This window comes from Neovison vison, chromosome 8 (genome assembly GCF_020171115.1).
Source record: "Neovison vison isolate M4711 chromosome 8, ASM_NN_V1, whole genome shotgun sequence".
NCBI lineage: Eukaryota > Metazoa > Chordata > Mammalia > Carnivora > Mustelidae > Neogale > Neogale vison.
Window position 1 is genome coordinate 77,633,480 of NC_058098.1, and position 19,163 is coordinate 77,652,642.

The 19,163-nt window shown below is 38.6% G+C and overlaps 1 protein-coding gene across 2 annotated transcripts in view; it reads left to right on the forward strand.

Annotated features, from left to right (window-relative positions):
• Window positions 1–19,163, forward strand: part of EML6 (EMAP like 6) — a 275,740-nt gene that overhangs the window by 147,641 nt on the left and 108,936 nt on the right. For both annotated transcript variants that reach the window (XM_044263968.1, XM_044263967.1), the window contains exons 7-9: window positions 8,069–8,270; window positions 10,886–11,023; window positions 12,690–12,946. In XM_044263968.1, coding sequence (XP_044119903.1) covers window positions 8,069–8,270; window positions 10,886–11,023; window positions 12,690–12,946 — 597 coding nt within the window. The remainder of the gene's footprint in view (window positions 1–8,068; window positions 8,271–10,885; window positions 11,024–12,689; window positions 12,947–19,163) is intronic.

A 19,163-nucleotide genomic window follows, 5' to 3' on the forward strand; every position in this document is an offset into this window, starting at 1 on the left:
TCTTTGATTTTGATATCAAAATTGTCCTGGCCTCATAAGATCTGTTTGGAAGGGTTTCCTCCTCATACATTTTTGGGAAACATTTCAGAGGGATTGATATTAATTCTTCTTTAAATGTGTAGTAGAATTCACCAGTGAGGCCTTTTGATACTGGGCTTTTCTTTGCTGGGATGTTTTTGATTACTGATTCAATCTCTTTACTCATTATTGGTCTGTTCATATTTTCTACTTCTTCATAATTTAGTTTTGGTAAGTTGGATGTTTCTATGAACTTTTCCCTTTCTTTTAGTTTGTCCAATATATATGCATTTATCTCTTCTTAGAGGTCTCTTTTGATCCTTGGTATTTCTGTAGTGTCAGTTGTAATGTCTTCTCTTTCATTTTGGATTTTATTTGGGTCCTCTCTTTTTCCTTGGTAGGTCTGACTTAAGGTTTGTCTATTTTGCTTATCTTTTAAAAAAAAAAACACAGCTCAGTTTCACTGAGATTTTCTATTTCTTTTTAGTCTCTTACCTCATTTATTTCTGCTCAGATCTTTATTTCTTAACTTCAAGCTTCAGTTGTTCTTCTTTTTCTAGTTCCTTGAACTATAAATTTAGGTTGTTAATTTAATAACTTGTTATTTAATATAGGCTCTTCTCACTGTGAACTCTGCTCTTTGAACTGCCCTTGTTGCCTCTCCTAGGGTTTGGTATATTGTATTTCTATTTCCACTTGTTTTTTATTTCTCTTTTGATTTCTTCTTTGACCCATTAGTTATTCAGTAGTGTGTTGTTTAATCTTCACATATGTGCAGATTTTCCAGTTTTGTTCTTCTCATTGATTTCTACTTTCATACCATTGTGGTCAGAAAAGATGCCTAAATTTATTGATTCATTTTGTGGCCCAATATACAATCTATCCTAGTGAATATTCCATGTGTACTTGAGAATAATGTGTACTGTGTTGCTTTCAGATGGGATGTTCTTTAAAAGTCTTATAAGTCCATTGGGTCGAATGTTTCCATATTGATTTAATGTCTGGAAGATCTATGCACTGATGGAAGTAGGGTATTAAAGTCTGCTACTGTATTGTATTGCTGTCCATTTCTTCCTTCGGTCTGTTAATATTTGCTTTATGTATCCTGGTTCTTTTCTGATGTGTACATAAACATTTACAAATATATCCTTTTGTGGATTGACACCTTTATTGCTATATAATGACTTTCTTTGTCTCTTATTACAGTCTTTGTTTTCAAACCTATTTTGTATGGGTATACCAGATTTCTTTTGGTTTCTGTTTGCATGGGACACCTTTTTCTATCCTTTTACTTTTAGTCTTTGTGTGTTCTTACATCTGAAAGTGAGTCCATTTTAGGCAACACACAGATAGGTCTAATTTTTTTTTATCCATTAGCCATTGTATGTCCTTGATTTGGAGTATTTTGCCCATTTACGTTTAAAGTAATCACTGATAGATTACTTACTATTGTTTTGTTAATTGTTTTCTGGCATTTTGTAACTCCTTTGTTCTTCTCTTGCTCAGTTACTTTGTGATTTGATGATTTTCTGTAGTGTAGTGGTATGCATAGATTCCTTTATCTTTACTGTATCTACTATAGTTTTGTTTTGTGGTTACCATGAGGCTTTTCTAAACCAACTTACAACAGTCTATTTTAAGTTAATAGTTTTAGTTTGAATACCTTCTAAAGCTTTACATTTTTACTCTCTCCCATGTTTTGTTTTTGATGTCACAACTTACATCTTTTTTTTTGTCTATTAACAAATTATTGTAGTTGTTTTTAGTACTTTTGTCTTTTAACTTTCATCCTACTTTTATACGTCATTAAGCTACCCCCGTACAACATTAAGTTATTCTGAATTTTACTCTATATTTACCTTTACCAGTGAGATTTATACTTTCGTATCTTTTCCTATTATTGATTGGTGCCCTTTTATCTCAACTTAAAGAAGTCCCTCAAACATTTCTTGTCAGGCTCTTCTAAAGGTGATGAAATCTTTCAGCTTTTGATTGCCTGAAAAAGTCTTCCTCTCTCCTTCAATTCTGAAGGATAACTTTGTCAGGTAGAGTATTTTTAGTTGGCAGTTTTTTTCTTCAGCAAGTTAAATATATTGTGCCATTCCCTGTAAAGTTTCTGGCCTGCAGAGTTTATTTTGAAAATTTGCTTATAGTTTTAATGGGACTTCCCTTGTACAAAACAGATTATTTTTCTCTTGGTGCTTTTAAGAGTTTCTCCTTGTCTTTAACTTTTGAGACTTTAATTATAGGATGTCTTGGTATGGGTTTCTTTGGGTCATCTTATATGGAACTCTCTGCTTCCTGGATCTGAATGTCTGTTTACTTCCCCATGTGAGGGAAATTTTCACCCATTATTTCTGCAAATGAATTTTCTGGCCCATTGTCTCCCTGTTCTTCTGGGACCCTTATAATATCAATGTTAGTCTACTTGGGACTGTTTCATAAATCCCTTAACCTGTCTTCATTCTTTTTTTTTTTTTCCTTCTTGCTGCTCTGATTGGATGTGTTCTCCTGCCCTCTGAGTTTACTGAACTTTCTCCTTCATCTAGTGTCCTGTTGAACCCCTCTAGTATATTATTCAGTTCAGATATTGTTTTCATCTCTGTGATTTCTGTTTGGTATTTTCTTACATATTTTATTTCTTTGTTGAGATTCTCACTTTGTTTATGTTGTTCCCCTGAGCTCAGTGAGTATCTGTAGGGCTGTTCTTTTGAACTCTTTATCAGGTAAATGACTTATTTCCAATTCACTGCAGTCTTTTTCTGAGATTTTATCTTGCTCTTTCATTTGGAACATATTCTTCTATTTGTTCATTCTTTTTTTTTTTTTTTTTTACTCTCTTTATTGGTTTCTCTACATTAGATAAAATGGCCGCCTTTCCTGGTCTGAAAGAGATGGCCTCATGTAGGTGAGTCTTACTGTTCTACCCTTCCCGTAGCTCTTGACTGTCCATCAAACCTTTGTGATTGTATAAACGGCCTACTTGGTTCTTTGTCATTCCCAGTAACTGAGGGTGTACCAAGACCTGTCAGTGTCCCAAAGGGGAGGATCTTAGTTGGCATCTATATTCAGTCTGATTGGAAGCCAGACCCCAGACAGCAGCTTTTTTTTTTTTTTTAAAGATTTTATTTATTTATTTGACAGAGAGAGACAAGTAGGCAGAGAGGCAGGCAGAGAGAGAGAGGAGGAAGCAGGCTCCCTGCTGAGCAGAGAGCCCGATGCGGGACTCGATCCCAGGACCCTGAGATCATGACCCTGAGATCATGACCCTGAGCTGAAGGCAGCAGCTTAACCCACTGAGCCACCCAGGCGCCCCAGACAGCAGCTTTTAAAGTATATACATATACCTCTTTCAGGTAAAGAGCAGAAGATGGGCATTTCTGTTGGTTCCCTCTGCACTGAGCCCTGGGACAATAGCTAGTGAAGAATTGTTTGCTTACCATGCCACTGAACCTGTGAACACAGGCTCTGGTAGACTTCAGAACCAGGCTGTCAAGAGTTGTATCCTCTAGGGGCCAGCCACAAAAGCTGGGGTGCCAGATCTGAGCATCACCTCTGTTCTTGGAGACACTGATGACCTGGGGTAGCACAAAGGGAGAATGCAAAGATGATACCCACTGATCTCACTAAGCCAACCTTTAGATGTGTATTTATTTAGAGGTTGGCCCCTCAGGCCACAATTATGAAGATAAATTAATAGGCCTCTTCCATAGAGAGACTGGGCATCTCAGTCTGCTCTGTCTCTGCTATGCCTTAGGGGGTAGCTGATTAAGAACTGTTTCTTTATTTGTCACAGTCCTGTGGGATCCATGAATGTAGGTACTGCTGGCCTCCCAAGCTGGGAGGTCAAGGGGTGACTCTTGGGCAGTAGTCATGAAACCTTGGTGCCCCTTGTGGCACAGGCTTCTTTCCAGGACATAGCAGCAAGTGGGGAACAAAGCAGAGGGAGAGTGCAAATGTAGCACCCTCTGGCCTCCTCAGTCTTTGGAGAGTATTTCAGTGGGTCTCTAGATGTGTATTAGATTAGATGCCTGCTCTTCAGACTGAAATGTTAAGCAAATAGTCCCTGAAATGTTAAGCAAATTGTCTCTGGGCATTGTTTACTTCTAAGGAGGAGCATTTCAGCTGGGCCCTGGAGAATAGTCACAGTGAGCCCACTATTTTTTAATTTGTTATAGCCTTGTGGATCCTGTGGATACAAGTGCTAATGGCTTTCAAAGTCAGGTATTTTGGAAGCTTTTCTCTCAGGTGGGGGTCTTAAACATTGGGGTATCAGATGTGGGCTTCAAAACTTTGACTCCTCAGAAAGAAGCTCCAAGTTGTGAGCTTGCTGCCAATTGTGGGTTGATGCTCAAGGGTGGGACTTATAGCAAGATTGTGTCTTAACCACCCCTATTCATTTTGATGTGAGATTTTTTTCTTTGTTTTTCTTTGTTCGCCTGATATATATGAATCATTCAGTTTTTTTAGTTTCTTCCAGGGGAAATTATTCCATACGTAGCTTTAGATAGGTGTGTCCATGGGAGGAGTGAATTCAGGACCATCCTATGTCTCTGTCTTGACCTAGAATCTTGTATATATGATTTTAATTGTGTGTGTGTGTGTGTGTGTGTGTGTGTGTGTGTGTGTGTGTAAATATCTGCTTACACATGTCTGGCTCCTCCTTAGAATGTAAATAAACTCCCAATAGGGCGTGAACCTGACTTATTCACTATCCAATCCCTAGTCTTGGGCACATAGTAGGTACTTAATAAAAAATGTTGGAATAAACGAATGAATATATCCCTCCTTCTTTCAATGTTTTCATTGAGGATAGGGATGTTATCATTTATTTCTTGGTATTTCCAAGAACACAAGAAATGATTGTGATTCTGATGTTTTAGTTTATTTGGCCATTTTTATTGAGCATATACTACATGCAGACACTGGCTAAGTATTGAGGATACGACTATGTATACAACTGAGAAAATTCTTGTATTCACAGACATTAGTGAGAGGAAATGGACAATAAATGTAATAAAAAGTAAATTATTTGATGTTTTTTGCTGCTGTTGGAATAGAATTAATATTCCTGGAGTGCCTTGGTGGCCCAGTGGGTTAAGCATCTACCTTCAGCTCAGGTCATGATCTTGGGATCCTGGGATGGAGCCCTGCATAGGGCTCCCTGCTTAGCGGGGAGTCTGCTTCTCCCTTTCCCTCTGCCTCTGCTCTTCACTTGTACTCGATCTCTCTCTCTCAAATAAATAAAATATGTTTTTAAAAAAAGAATTAATATTCCTCTTTATTTCCTGTTTCTGAAAAACCAAGTGATGAATCTCTTCTGTAATAAAATACTAAGTGATACAAAGCCTATAACAGAAATAGGGATATGTTAATTAGCAAATGGTAACTAAAGCTCTGGAAAAGTGTGAAGAGAGAGAAGGACAAGAAAGAGACAGGGCAAAAGGATTGTTGCTGGGGCGCCTGGGTGGCTCAGTGGGTTAAAGCCTCTGCCTTTGGCTCAGGTCATGATCCCAGGGTCCTGGGATCGAGCCCCACATCGGGCTCTCTGCTCAGCAGGGAGCCTGCTTCCCTTCCTCTCTCTCTGCCTACTTGTGATCTCTGTCAAATAAATAAATAAAATCTTTAAAAAAAATCACTAATGCTTTAAAAAATAATAATAATAATAACATTGTTGCTGCAAAGCAGAGTTTCCTCCACAGCTGAGCTGCCCGCCCTGTCGTTCTGCAATCTCACCCTGGCTGCTTTCACCATGTATCTGTCCCTCTCAACCTTGAAAGCCCATCATGATGTTTGCTGGCAGGGTTTTGAGTGACTGACCCTGAACTAGCTGTTACCAGGGTATCCCTCCTTACTATTCAAAGTGGGAATAACAAATCGGCCTATGTACCGTTTCCATTTCAAGACACATACAGTGAATTCAGAGCAAGGGGGAAAGAGTTAACTGCATGCTTAAAAAAAAAAAATAAAAAGGCCTTGTGCCCTTAAAAAATACTTTTTTTGTAAATAAATACATCCTTTCATTGGATCCTTTTAAGACCACTGTGAGTTGGTTAAGGTGAGGATTATAATTCACATGTCTATATACCCCCAGTTAACCCTTCTTTTGTCCCAGCATCCTATTTGGCTTAGCATTGTTTTTGTAGACTTAATTTTTTTAGAGCAGTTTTAGGTTCACAGCAAAATTGAATGGAAGGTACAGAGATTTCTCCTAGACCCCCTGCCACCGCACATGCACAACCTTCCTGACTATCAACATTCCCACCAGAGTGGTAGAGCTGTTACAGTGGGGGAGGCTACATTGGCATATCATCACTCAAAGCCCATCGGTCATATTAGAGCTCACTCTCAGTATTACAGGTTATGTGGGTTTTGACACATGTATAATAACAAGCATCCACCATTATAGTGTCTTATAGAATGTTTTCACCACCCTGGAAATCCTCTGAGCCTTGCCTATTCATCCCTCTGTTCTGAACTTACCACATTGTAATAAAGTGTAATTATAATTTTATTTTTGAAAGTATTTTGATAGAACTATTCATTTCAACACAGTAAAGTTGCTTTCTTGGTTAAAAACTAAATATTTTTAAAGTATGTAAATTTATGGGATGGCAGGGTGGCTCAGTTGGTTAAGCGTCTGCTGTCAGCTCAGGTCATGATCTTGGGGTCCTGGGATCCAGCCCCACCTCGGTCTCCCTGGTCAGCAGGGATTCTGCTTCTCCCTCTGCCTGCTGTTCCCCCTGCTTGTGTGCACACGCTCACTCTCTCTCTCTACACATAAATAAAATCCTTTTTAAAATAAGTATGTAAATTTAATTTGTCTTTCAAAGTAGTTTCAACTTGGATGATGAGTTACATAGTCTCCATAATGACAGTCTGCATTTAATGCAGAGAAAAACTGGTTTCCAGAGAGAAAGGGACGCTCTCTGGTGTGTCTGGCCAATCAGGTCTAGAGCAGAACTAAAACCCTGTGCTCTGACTTTTGGCACTTTCTATACCAGAGACAAAGCCCACTGGGGAGACAACTCAGATCTTAAAGCTTACCACATCCCTGCCTTATTTAAAGTAGTTGTGAAAGCAGGATTCTGTCTGTATTTCTAATTCAGGCATGAGAAAATGCACTAAGTAAATAATTACCTGGTAAGGAACAAAACAGACCACAAGAAGTCCAAGAAATAAAAAATCAGGTAGGCAAATGAAGACCTGCCTGGTAGTTTGTACCTCAAAGGAGTACTGTGCTTTTAGAGAGGATTGTATAAAATGTTAAGTCGGAGAAGAATAGCATCTTTACTGACAAATGTTTGATGGTATTTTGCAACTGAAATTAGTTTCATTTGCATATTTCTGCGACATGGTACATCTGTTTATCCAGCAAAATGAGTCTAGGTCCTGATCAACTACATAGTAAACTTGCCTAATATGGCAATTAACCATTCTGTAGTATCGCCTGCATGTAAGTTTAATATAGTGTTAGTACCTAAAGATTGAAGTGACTCCTAACTTTTCCATAGCAAATCAGAAGTACATTATTTCAAAAAGGGACAGGTTTTCATAAACACCAATTTCTCCTCATACTCATTTTAAGATGTAGTATTTAAAATACATCCTGATGTAAAAGCACATAGTTACCCCATGTCAGTTGGGAGTGATTACTCCCGTGTAAAATCTAGCTTGCAAGGGGCAGGGTAAATGATCAATGTGTGGAAGGAAATGGTAAATAATACAGAATAGTGTGTGGAGTTGACATTTCTCCTTCAGGCATTTTTTTTTTTAAGTTACCTAAATTGAATTTTTTTTTATTTTTTAATATTTTTATAAACTTATAATGTATGATTAGCCCCAGGGGTACAGGTCTGTGAATCGCCAGGTTTACACACTTCACAGCACTCACCATAGCACATACCCTCCCCAATGTCCATAATCCTTCAGGCATTTTTAAGATGCGTTGCGTTAGGCACTATCCTGGGTGATAGGATGTTTAGGTGTTTTTCTTGATTTACAAATGGTGTGAATATATGTTTTTATTTTGTTTCTTTATTTTCGCCAGGCCTCTCTATCCGGAGCGTGTGTTGGAAGGCAGACCGCCTGCTAGCAGGGACCCAGGACAGTGAGATATTTGAAGTGATTGTGCGCGAAAGAGACAAGCCAATGCTGATCCTGCAAGGCCACTGTGAGGGGGAGCTCTGGGCGCTGGCCTTGCACCCCAAGAAGCCACTAGCTGTAACAGGAAGTGACGACCGCTCTGTCAGGTGAGGCCCTGGCAATGATGGCTAGCCTCTCCTTGGCTGCCTTGGGATAACAGATTTATTTTGCCCAAATTTGCATGTTATTCAAGAGAAGGATAAACCACAGTACAGAACCACATAGGTTTCAAGTAGAATGTTGAGACATTTAGCTCAACAACGCTTGGCTTCTTAGCATTTTGTTGTTGCTCTCTTTCTTTGGCTCCATCTTAAGTCACGAAAATGCTCTGCAGAGTGAAAATACACTGCTACTAGTTAGACTCCTGGTTCTCTTTCAGTTGACGGTGAGCTAAGGGCATCTCTCTGTGGTAAGATCATACTTCCCCCTCATGTGTTGGGTCCTCTGCAGGGGACTGCGCATAGCATTTTACACTTTTGTTATAGACGTTCATCTCCACTGGTGAATTCATGAGTTTGTCTTCATCAAAACTTAAATTCTAATTTTCAGAGTTGTCTTCAGTGTGAGGAAACAACTATTTCTTTGCAAATTCTCAGATGGAATTTTGAACATTGTCCTCAAATGAAAGGAAAGTACTGGTTCCTAAGAAGACAGGAAATTTTATTAGGGCCTCAAAGATTCTTGCTGTGGATCGTTTGTTTTTTTTTTGTTTTTGTTTTTGTTTTGTTTTTTGAGAGCACAGCATTATGTAAAATGAGCAAAATGAGCATACTTTGAATGTCTCTGTGACTGTTGAAGGGCTAAACATAGGAATTAGATGTGTGTGAGGAAGGCTGTTCCACTGACTTGAGTATTTCTGTATTTGCTGCTGACCTTTAAATGTGCCTCATGACAAGCAGGCCGGAAGAGTGCGTGCTAGTGGGTGACAGGCTGCTGGATCAACTGGTTGATTACTGCTTCTGGGCTCTAATATCTAAATTAGACCATTGTAGACTAGATTGGAGGCTCCTGCTTCTCCCCTGCTCTGGTTCTTCATGTCTGTGAATCTGATCAAGGCACAGTATACTCATTAGTGGCATATAAATCCAGAAGTAAATCCATTTTGTGATCTCTACCAAGCACTGAAGCCCCATCAATCTAAAATCAGTAAACACACACTTGTGTCTCCATGTGGTATACATATTTATTTGGTTTAAGTTTCTCTTTCCTCAACTAAGCCTTCTTCTCTGCCTTTTCCTTTCTTGACTCCGGGCCTTCCCTGAGCAGGCAAAATGATGCCACCAAGTTACTTGAGCACCTGAGATACTCGATTTATACTCATCCTGATAGAAATGATTTCAAGGAAGTCTTTGGCTTTTGTTTTTTGACAACTTTGTTGCATCTGAGAAATGCAGACATCTCCAAGGAGGCCCGACTGTCAGAAAGTCTTCTTCCCCTTAACCATGAATTTGGCAAAAATTATAAATGTTCTTTTACACTGATTGTTGAAACTTTAGAGACTAAGTCCTAATTTCTTGAGAAAAATGAGCTGAGTGACTTTATAAGAATGGTACAGTCTACTGGGGAGTGATAGTTTCTGCATGCTAGTAAAGCAAAGCTTACATTGCTTTAAATAGTACAAGGCTAAAAGCAGCGTGAGATTATGAATAATGGACGAGGTATTGCAAGACTACCATGAGCTTTAGGCTGTCGCATGCAGGCTGCCTCCGGGATCAGTGAGCTCTTCGCCATGCACCTCTTCATTTTAAGTAGCATGCCTCCATGCATCCTGATGGCAGGACCCACTTAGAGAAACTGCATCACGTCTGACTTATTGGTACCTCTAGATGCTCGGTCCTGCCGGCAGATCCCATTATTTGTGTGTTTAAAGAAGACAGTCTTAGGACCACGAACAGATAGAGGTCAGCTACCCCAACTACAACTAGCATAAACCCTTATTTGTATCTTCAAATGTTTAGTTCATGTTCACTCAGTCTGAGGTGCCTGGATCTGATGTTCTAGGAGGTGCTATACCTGTTGCCCAACCTCCATTTCTTCCCAGCAGCGGTGTCCATCAGCCAGGGGTACTGTGAAGCATCTGCCCCGAGTAAGGATGGTGGACCTGTCTGCACTGGGGTGCCCAGGGGGGCTTATGAGGAATGACAGTGGATGACTGGAGACAACCAACTATGGGAGCATCCCGGGCAGGGGCAGGGTGTCTTCTGATCCTCTCCATCTCAGACAGGTTCTCTTTCCAGGGAGGCCAACAAAAGTAAGTAAGGTGTGTTTTGATCTAAAGCTGCTTAAATAACACAGTTACTAGAAAGGTACTCATATATTTTTTTGAACAAACTAACAATAATAACATCCAGTAGTACTTCTTTTTCCCTAAGTGTTATTAACAACCATTGGTATAAATAAAGAACGATTTTTAATTTCCAAAAAGAATAGCAAGATTTTGTGTGAAGGAGTGTTTAAAATGTCCTTATCCTATTAATCTCAAAATCTCTGGAAATGTTACCTCATTTTATAATTCTTGCTGGGTATTTCATATGGTGCCACTGACCCAGCGACAAACTCAACACCTTCCCAGATTGCCAGACCTGCAGTGAGGAAGGAATGGTGTGAAGTTGATGCGTCCTCTGCTGTCATCACCACCAGAGTGGTGAACAGGCCTTGCAACGCAGGCCTGGCAATGACCGTGAGAAGTGGGTTTTGTTTTCAACTTTGTTCTTGTGCGTAGGCTGTGGAGCCTGGCCGACCACGCCTTGATCGCCCGCTGTAACATGGAGGAAGCAGTTCGCAGTGTGGCCTTCAGCCCCGATGGATCTCAGCTGGCCCTGGGCATGAAGGATGGCTCTTTCATTGTGCTCCGAGTCAGGCACGTACCAATACGGAAAATGATGTCAGAAATGCTCCCTTGTTGAAACTAGTTCTCCTGTCCAGGGTATATGCCAGGACTTCGGGAAAAAGGCATTTAAATAAATCTTTCAAATAGGAACACTCTAGATTCACAGTCCCCTAATTGTATTTCCCAAATTCAAACACTGAAAATCCATAGCTCTTGGGTAACTCATTTGGCAGGATGTCGTGACTTAGTGAACTGATTTGTGACTGTTTATTGCCTATTAATCTCTTAATAGGAATAATTATCACATGATTTAACAAAAATATTAATTTTTGTTTAATACGGGGTGCTGCCCTAACTCCTACTGGGGATGTTACATAATATATTGTAGGTGAACCTTTCTAAAATCTGGTGAATAATAAGCTCCCAAGCTCATCTGGTCCCAAGGGGCTATGGGCTTTTAGGAAGCCAAGAAAAGAGAAAGAAATGAGAAAGCAGTCTCCAGCCCTGCCAGATTTTTAGAGGTGAGCTTGATTAAAAGATTTCTTTCATCTATAATGAAAAATTAAATGGAATATTTCATATTTATTAACATCCTGTATTTACTGGACAAAAATGATGACTCACACTTGTAAATTCTCGAAACACACTCGTTGGTTTTCTGGCTTACACAATTTGTGATTATAGAAAGAAAATGCAGCTGTAAATTAGATACTGCATGTTTTGCACATAGAAGATTCTATATAGCTTTGAGAAATGATCTTGGCACGGTTTATTACACTAAATTCTCATTTACCAGCCACACACAACTTATTACTGAGTTGGTGGGCAACATTTTCTTTCTCTGCTAAGTGATGTGTGGAAAGATGGCTAATTACCAGATATTTTCTTTTTTGAATTTCTTTTGATGGATTTCCCAAGCCAAAAAAACCTCAAAAACCCCCAAACCCTGTTTGATGACACCCGTTTGATGATATTATAGTAAATTATATCATGTAGTATATACACAGTGTACAGTATATGTATAATAAATGATAGTGCTATTAATAAGTAATAGCAGGTGAGGGGGAATTATCATGTGGAAGCTAATATTTGCTGTTATTTGTGCACTGATTTTGTTGGGAGTAGAAGATGTTGGTACTGGCACAGGGGACCTGCTAGTCAGAATTCTGTCGTATGGTGACAACTTTCAAATGAGAGCAGCAGTTCTTACCAGAATCTGATCAGAAGGAATACAAAATCTGAGTGATCTGATATATGAATTGTTGAGCTTTCATGGTGAAAATTAAATAATTATATAAGAATTTAGTATTAAAAAAAAGTAACCTTGACATAGTTTACTTTTCTCTGGGATGTGTTTTTAAGATAATTTTACAAACCCCAATTTAAGGCAAAAAGTTTTAGGGAAAAATAATACCTAATTAACCATGAAAGAAAATGGGCATTTCATTAACTATTTTTCTTGTTTTATTTTGGAAGCCCCAGATATTTCAAATATTGGTCGATTTTGCCTAAAAGGGGCAGAAACTAAAGAGTATTTTATATCTTTCTTCAAAAGTTAAGTCTTTAATTCTTATAGGTATTCTCTCCCTTTTGAAACCATTTTTTCTCTGACATACAAATTTTGAGACATGGCTTGGTTTTCCTATTTCTTGATTTGCTGCTTATCACTTTTTATTGCTGCTTTTTATTCTTATAGAGATATGACAGAAGTGGTTCATATCAAAGATCGAAAAGAAGTCATTCATGAAATGAAATTTTCTCCAGATGGCTCTTACCTCGCGGTGGGATCTAATGATGGCCCAGTGGACGTGTATGCCGTGGCCCAGCGATACAAGAAGATTGGAGAGTGCAGCAAGTCCCTTAGTTTCATCACACACATTGACTGGTCTTTGGATAGCAAATACTTGCAGACTAATGACGGCGCAGGAGAACGCCTGTTCTACAAGATGCCATGTAAGTCTTGCAGGCACTGGATGTTTGTGCAAATCGAAACTCTGAACCACATACAGTAAATACAGAAGAACGTCATCATGGTCTTAGAGCAAGGAATGTTCTCAGAAACATGACCACCCCCTCCACCAAATCTCAAACTCTCAAAGAAAAGATTGATAAATTGGAACATATTAACATAAAAGATCACTGCACAATGAAAGAGATCATGAAAAGACAAGGCACAGACTGGACAGAAGTATTTGTAGTGGTTATGATGGGCAAAGGATGTAGAGCTAGAAGTTATAAAGAATGCCTAAAGATAACTGGAAAGAAAGATATCTTAGAAAAATGCCCCCAAATGCTAAACATTTGAGGATTGCTGTCCTCATTTGCTGTAATGGTTTTAGTCCAAAATTTGTGCTCTTCACAATTGGAAGCCTTTATGATATTATTTGGTGAAACATGCGAAAGTACAATTTTTATTTGTCACCTCCACTATCTCTCTTAGAAGAGTTTCATGAGACTTCTATTACATTTAGTGACATGTAGTTTGTAATACTAAAATGGCAGGAATAAAAGACAAATTTCTGTATTATAATCTTTGACTAATTTTTTAAAATTTTTAATTTTTTTATAAACATATAATATATTTTTATCCCCAGGGGTACAGGTCTGTGAATCGCCAGGTTTACACACTTCACAGCACTCACCATAGCACATACCCTCCTCAATGTCCATAACCCCACCCCCCTTCTCACAACCCCCCTTCCCCTAGCAACCCTCAGTTTGTTTTGTGAGATTAAGAATCACTTACTGTTTGTCTCCCTCCCAATACCATCTTGTTTCATTTATTCTTCTCCTACCCCCTTAACCCCCCACACTGCATCTCCACTTCCTCATATCAGGGAGATCATATGATAGTTGTCTTTCTCTGCTTGACTTATTTCGCTAAGCATGATACCCTCTAGTTCCATCCACGTCATCGCAAATGGCAAGATTTCATTTCTTTTGATGGCTGCATAGTATTCCATTGTGTATATATATATACCACATCTTCTTGATCTATTCATCTGTTGATGAACATCTAGGTTCTTTCCATAGTTTGGCTATTGTAGACATTGCTGCTATAAACATTCGGGTGCATGTGCCCCTTCGGATCACTATGTTTGTATCTTTAGGATAAATACCCAGTAGTGCTATTGCTCAGTCATAGGGTCTTCTCTTTTCAACATTTTGAAGAACCTCCATGTTGTTTTCCAGAGTGGTTGCACCAGCTTGCATTCCCACCAACAGTGTAGGAGGGTTCCTCTTTCTCTGCCAGCATCTGTCATTTCATTACTTGTTAATTTTAGCCATTCTGACTGGTGTGAGGTGATATCTCATTGTGGTTTTGATTTGTATTTCCCTGATGCCAAGTGATATGGAGCCCTTTTTCATGTGTCTGTTGGCCATCTGGATGTCTTGTTTGCAGAAATGTCTCTTCATGTCTTCTGTCCATTTCTTGATTGGATTCTTTGTTCTTTGGGTGTTGAGTGTGCTAAGTTCATTATAGATTTTGGACACTAGCCCTTTAGCTGATATGTCGTTTGCAAATATCTTCTCCCATTCTGTCAGTTGTCTTTTGATTTTGTTAACTGTTTTCTTTGCTGTGCAAAAGCTTTTGATCTTGATAAAATCACAATAGTTCATTTTTGCCCTTGCTTCCCTTGCCTTTGGCGATGTTCCTAGGAAGAAGTTGCTGTGGCTGAGGTGGAAGAGGTTGCTGCCTGTGTTCTCCTCAGGATTTTGATGGATTCCTTTCTCGCATTGAGGTCCTTCATCCATTTTGAGTCTATTTTCGTGTGTGGTGTAAGGAAATGGTCCAATTTCATTTTTCTGCATGTGGCTGTCCAGTTTTCCCAACACCATTTATTGAAGAGGCTGTCTTTTTTCCATTGGACATTCTTTCCTGCTTTGTCAAAGATTAGTTGACCATAGAGTTGAGGGTCTATTTCTGGGCTTTCTATTCTGTTCCATTGATCTATGTGTCTGTTTTTGTGCCAGTACCATGCTGTCTTGATGATGACAGCTTTGTAAGAGAGCTTAAAGTCCAGAATTGTGATGCCACCAACTTTGGCTTTCTTTTTCAATATTCCTTTGGCTATTCGAGGTTTTTTTCTGGTTCCATATAAATTTTAGGATTATTTGTTCTATAACTTTGAAAAAGATGGATGGTACTTTGATAGGAATTGCATTAAATGTGTAGATTGATTTAGGTAGCATAGACGTTTTCACAATATTCTTCCAATCCAGGAGCATGGAACATTTTTCCATTTCGTTGTGTCTTCCTCAATTTCTTTCATGAGTACTTTATAGTTTTCTGAGTATAGATTCTTTGCCTCTTTGGTTAGGTTTATTCCTAGGTATCTTATGGTTTTGGGCGCAATTGAAAATGGGATTGACTCTTTAATTTCTCTTTCTTCTGTCTTGGTGTAGAGAAATGCAACTGATTTCTGTGCATTGATTTTATATCCTGACACTTTACTGAATTCCTATACAAGTTCTAGCAGTTTTGGGGTGGAGTCTTTTGGGTTTTCCACATATAGTATCATATCATCTGCAAAGAGAGATAGTTTGACTTCTTCTTGGCCGATTTGGATGCCTTTAATTTCCTTTTGTTGTCTGATTGCTGCGGCTAGGACTTCTAGTACTATGTTGAATAGCAGTGGTGATAATGGACATCCCTTCCCTGTTCCTGACCTTAGCAGAAAAGCATTCAGTTTTTCTCCATTGAGAATGATATTTGCGGTGGGTTTTTCATAGATGGCTTTGATAATATTGAGGTATGTGCCCTCTGTCCCTACACTTTGAAGGGTTTTGATCAGGAAGGGAGGCTGTACTTTGTCAAATGGTTTTTCAGCATCTATTGAGAGTATCATATGGTTCTTGTTCTTTCTTTTATTAATGTGTTGTATCCATTGATTGATTTGCGGATGTTGAACCAACCTTGCAGCCCTGGAATAAATCCCACTTGGTGGTGGTGAATGATCCTTTTAATGTACTGTTGAATCCTATTGGCTAGTATTTTGGTGAGAATTTTTGCATCTGTGTTCATCAAAGATATTGGTCTGTAGTACTCTTTTTGATGGGATCCTTTTCTGGTTTTGGGATCAAGGTGATGCTGGCCTCATAAAATGAGTTTGGAAGTTTTCCTTCCATTTCTATTTTTTGCAACAGTTTCAGGAGAATAGGAATTAGTTCTTCTTTAAATGTTTGATAGAATTCCCTTGGGAAGCCGTCTGGCCCTGGGCTTTTGTTTGTTTTGAGGTTTTTGATGACTGTTTCAATCTCCTTACTGGTTATGGGTCTGTTCAGGCTTTCTATTTCTTCCTGGTTCAGTTGTGGTAGTTTATATGTCTCTAGGAATGCATCCATTTCTTCCAGATTGTCAAATTTGTTGGCGTAGAGTTGCTCATAGTATGTTCTTATAATAGTTTGTATTTCTTTGGTGTTAGTTGTGATCTCTCCTCTTTCATTCATGATTTTATTTATTTGGGTCTTTTCTCTTTTCTTTTTGATCAGTCTGGCCAGGGGTTTATCAATATTATTAATTCTTTCAAAGAACCAGCTCCTAGTTTCATTGATTTGTTCTATTGTTTTTTTGGTTTCTATTTCATTGATTTCTGCTCTGATCTTTATGATTTCTCTTCTTCTGCTGGGTTTGGGATTTCTTTCTTGTTCTTTCTCCAGCTCCTTTAGGTGTAAGGTTTGGCTGTGTACCTGAGACCTTTCTTGTTTCTTGAGAAAGGCTTGTATTGCTATATATTTTCCTCTCAGGACTGCCTTTGTTGTGTCCCACAGTTTTTGAACCGTTGTGTTTTCATTATCATTTGTTTCCATGAATTTTCTCAATTCTTCTTTAATTTCCTGGTTGACCCATTCATTCTTTAGAAGGTTGCTGTTTAGTCTCCATGTATTTGGGTTCTTTCCAAATTTCCTCTTGTGATTGAGTTCTAGCTTCAGAGCATTGTGGTTTGAAAATATGCAGAGAATTATCCCAATCTTTTGATACCAGTTGAGATCTGATTTAGGACTGAGGATGTGATCTATTCTGGAGAATGTTCCATGTGCACTAGAGAAGAACGCGTATTCTGTTGCTTTGGGATGAAATGTTCTGAATATATCTGTGAAGTCCATCTGGTCCAGTGTGTCATTTAAGGCCTTTATTTCCTTGTTGATATTTTGCTTGGATGATCTGTCCATTTCAGTGAGGGGAATGTTAAAGTTCCCTACTATTATTGTATTATTGTTGATGTGTTTCTTTGATTTTGTTATTAATTGGTTTATATAGTTGGCTGCTCCCACGTTGAGGGCATAGATATTTAAAATTGTTAGATCTTCTTGTTGGACAGATCCTTTGAGTATGATATAGTATCCTTCCTCATCTCTTATTATAGTCTTTGGCTTAAAATCTAATTGATCTGATATAAGGATTGCCACTCCTGCTTTCTTCTGATGTCCATTAGCATGATAAATTCTTTTCCACCCCCTCACTTTAAATCTGGAGGTGTCTTCGGGTTTAAGATGAGTTTCTTGTAGGCAACATATAGATGGGTTTTGTTTGTTTATCCATTCTGATACCCTGTGTCTTTTGATTGGGACATTTAGCCCATTAACATTCAGGGTAACTATTGAGAGATATGAATTTAGTGCCATTGTATTGCCTGTAAAGTGACTGTTACTGTATATTGTCTCTGTTTCTTTCTGATCAACTACTTTTAGGCTCTTTCTTTGCTTAGAGGACCCCTTTCAATATATCCTGTAGAGCTGGTTTGGTGTTTGCAAATTCTTTCAGTTTTTGTTTGTTCTGGAAGCTTTTAATCTCTCCTTCTATTTTCAATGATAGCCTAGCTGGATATAGTATTCTTGGCTGCATGTTTTTCTCGTTTAGTGCTCTGAATATATCATGCCAGCTCTTTCTGGCCTGCCAGATCTCTTTGGATAAGTCTGCTGCCAATCTAATATTTTTACCATTGTATGTTACAGACTTCTTTTCCCGGGCTGCTTTCAGGATTTTCTCTTTGTCACTAAGACTTGTAAATTTTACTATTAGGTGATGGGGTATGGACCTATTCTTATTGATTTTGAAGGGCATTCTCTGCACCTCCTGGATTTTGATGCTTGTTCTTTTTGCCATATTGGGGAAATTCTCTCCAATAATTCTCTCCAGTATACCTTCTGCTCCCCTCTCTCTTTCTTCTTCTTCTGGAATCCCAATTATTCTAATGTTGTTTCGTCTTATGGTGTCACTTATCTCTTGAATTCTGCCCTCGTGGTCCAGTAGCTGTTTGTCCCTCTTTTGCTCAGCTTCTTTATTCTCTGTCATTTGGTCTTCTATAATGCTAATTCTTTCTTCTGCCTCATTTATCCTAGCAGTGAGAGCCTCCAGTTTTGATTGCACCTCATTAATAGTTTTTTTGATTTCACTTTGGTTAGATTTTAGTTCTTTTATATCTCCAGAAAGGGCTTTTATATCTCCCGAGAGGGTTTCTCTAATATCTTCCATGCCTTTTTCGAGCCCGGCTAGAACCTTGAGAATTGTCATTCTGAACTCTAGATCTGACATATTACCAATGTCTGTATTGATTAGGTCCCTAGCCTTCAGTACTGCCTCTTGTTCTTTTTTTGTGGTGGATTTTTCTGCCTTGTCATTTTGTCCAGATAAGAGTATATGAAGGAGCAAGTAAAATACTAAAAGCGTGGCAACAATCCCAGGAAAATATGCTTTAACCAAATCAGAAGAGATCCCAAATCGTGAGGGGGGAGAAAGGGGATAAAAAGAGGTTCAGAAAGAAAAAAAAAAAAAAAAGAAAGAAAGAAAGAAAAGAAGCAATTAAAAAAAGAAAACGAATAAAGAACAAGTATAAAAAAGAAAAAATAGATATATTAAACTAGTTAAAAAACATTAAAAGAGAAAAGGGTAAAAGTTAAAAAAAATTTAGCAGAAGAAGAGAAAAAAAATTGAAAAAGAAAACTAAATAAATTAACTACAAGACTAAAGAATCACGGGGAGAAAGCCATGAGCTCCGTGCTTTGCTTTCTCCTCTGGGATTCCGCTGCTCTCCTTGGTATTGAAACTGCACTCCTTGGTAGGTGAACTTGGTCCTGACTGGATTTCTGTTGATCTTCTGGGGGAGGGACCTGTTGTAGTGATTCTCAAGTGTCTTTGGCCCAGGCGGAATTGCACCACCCTTACCAG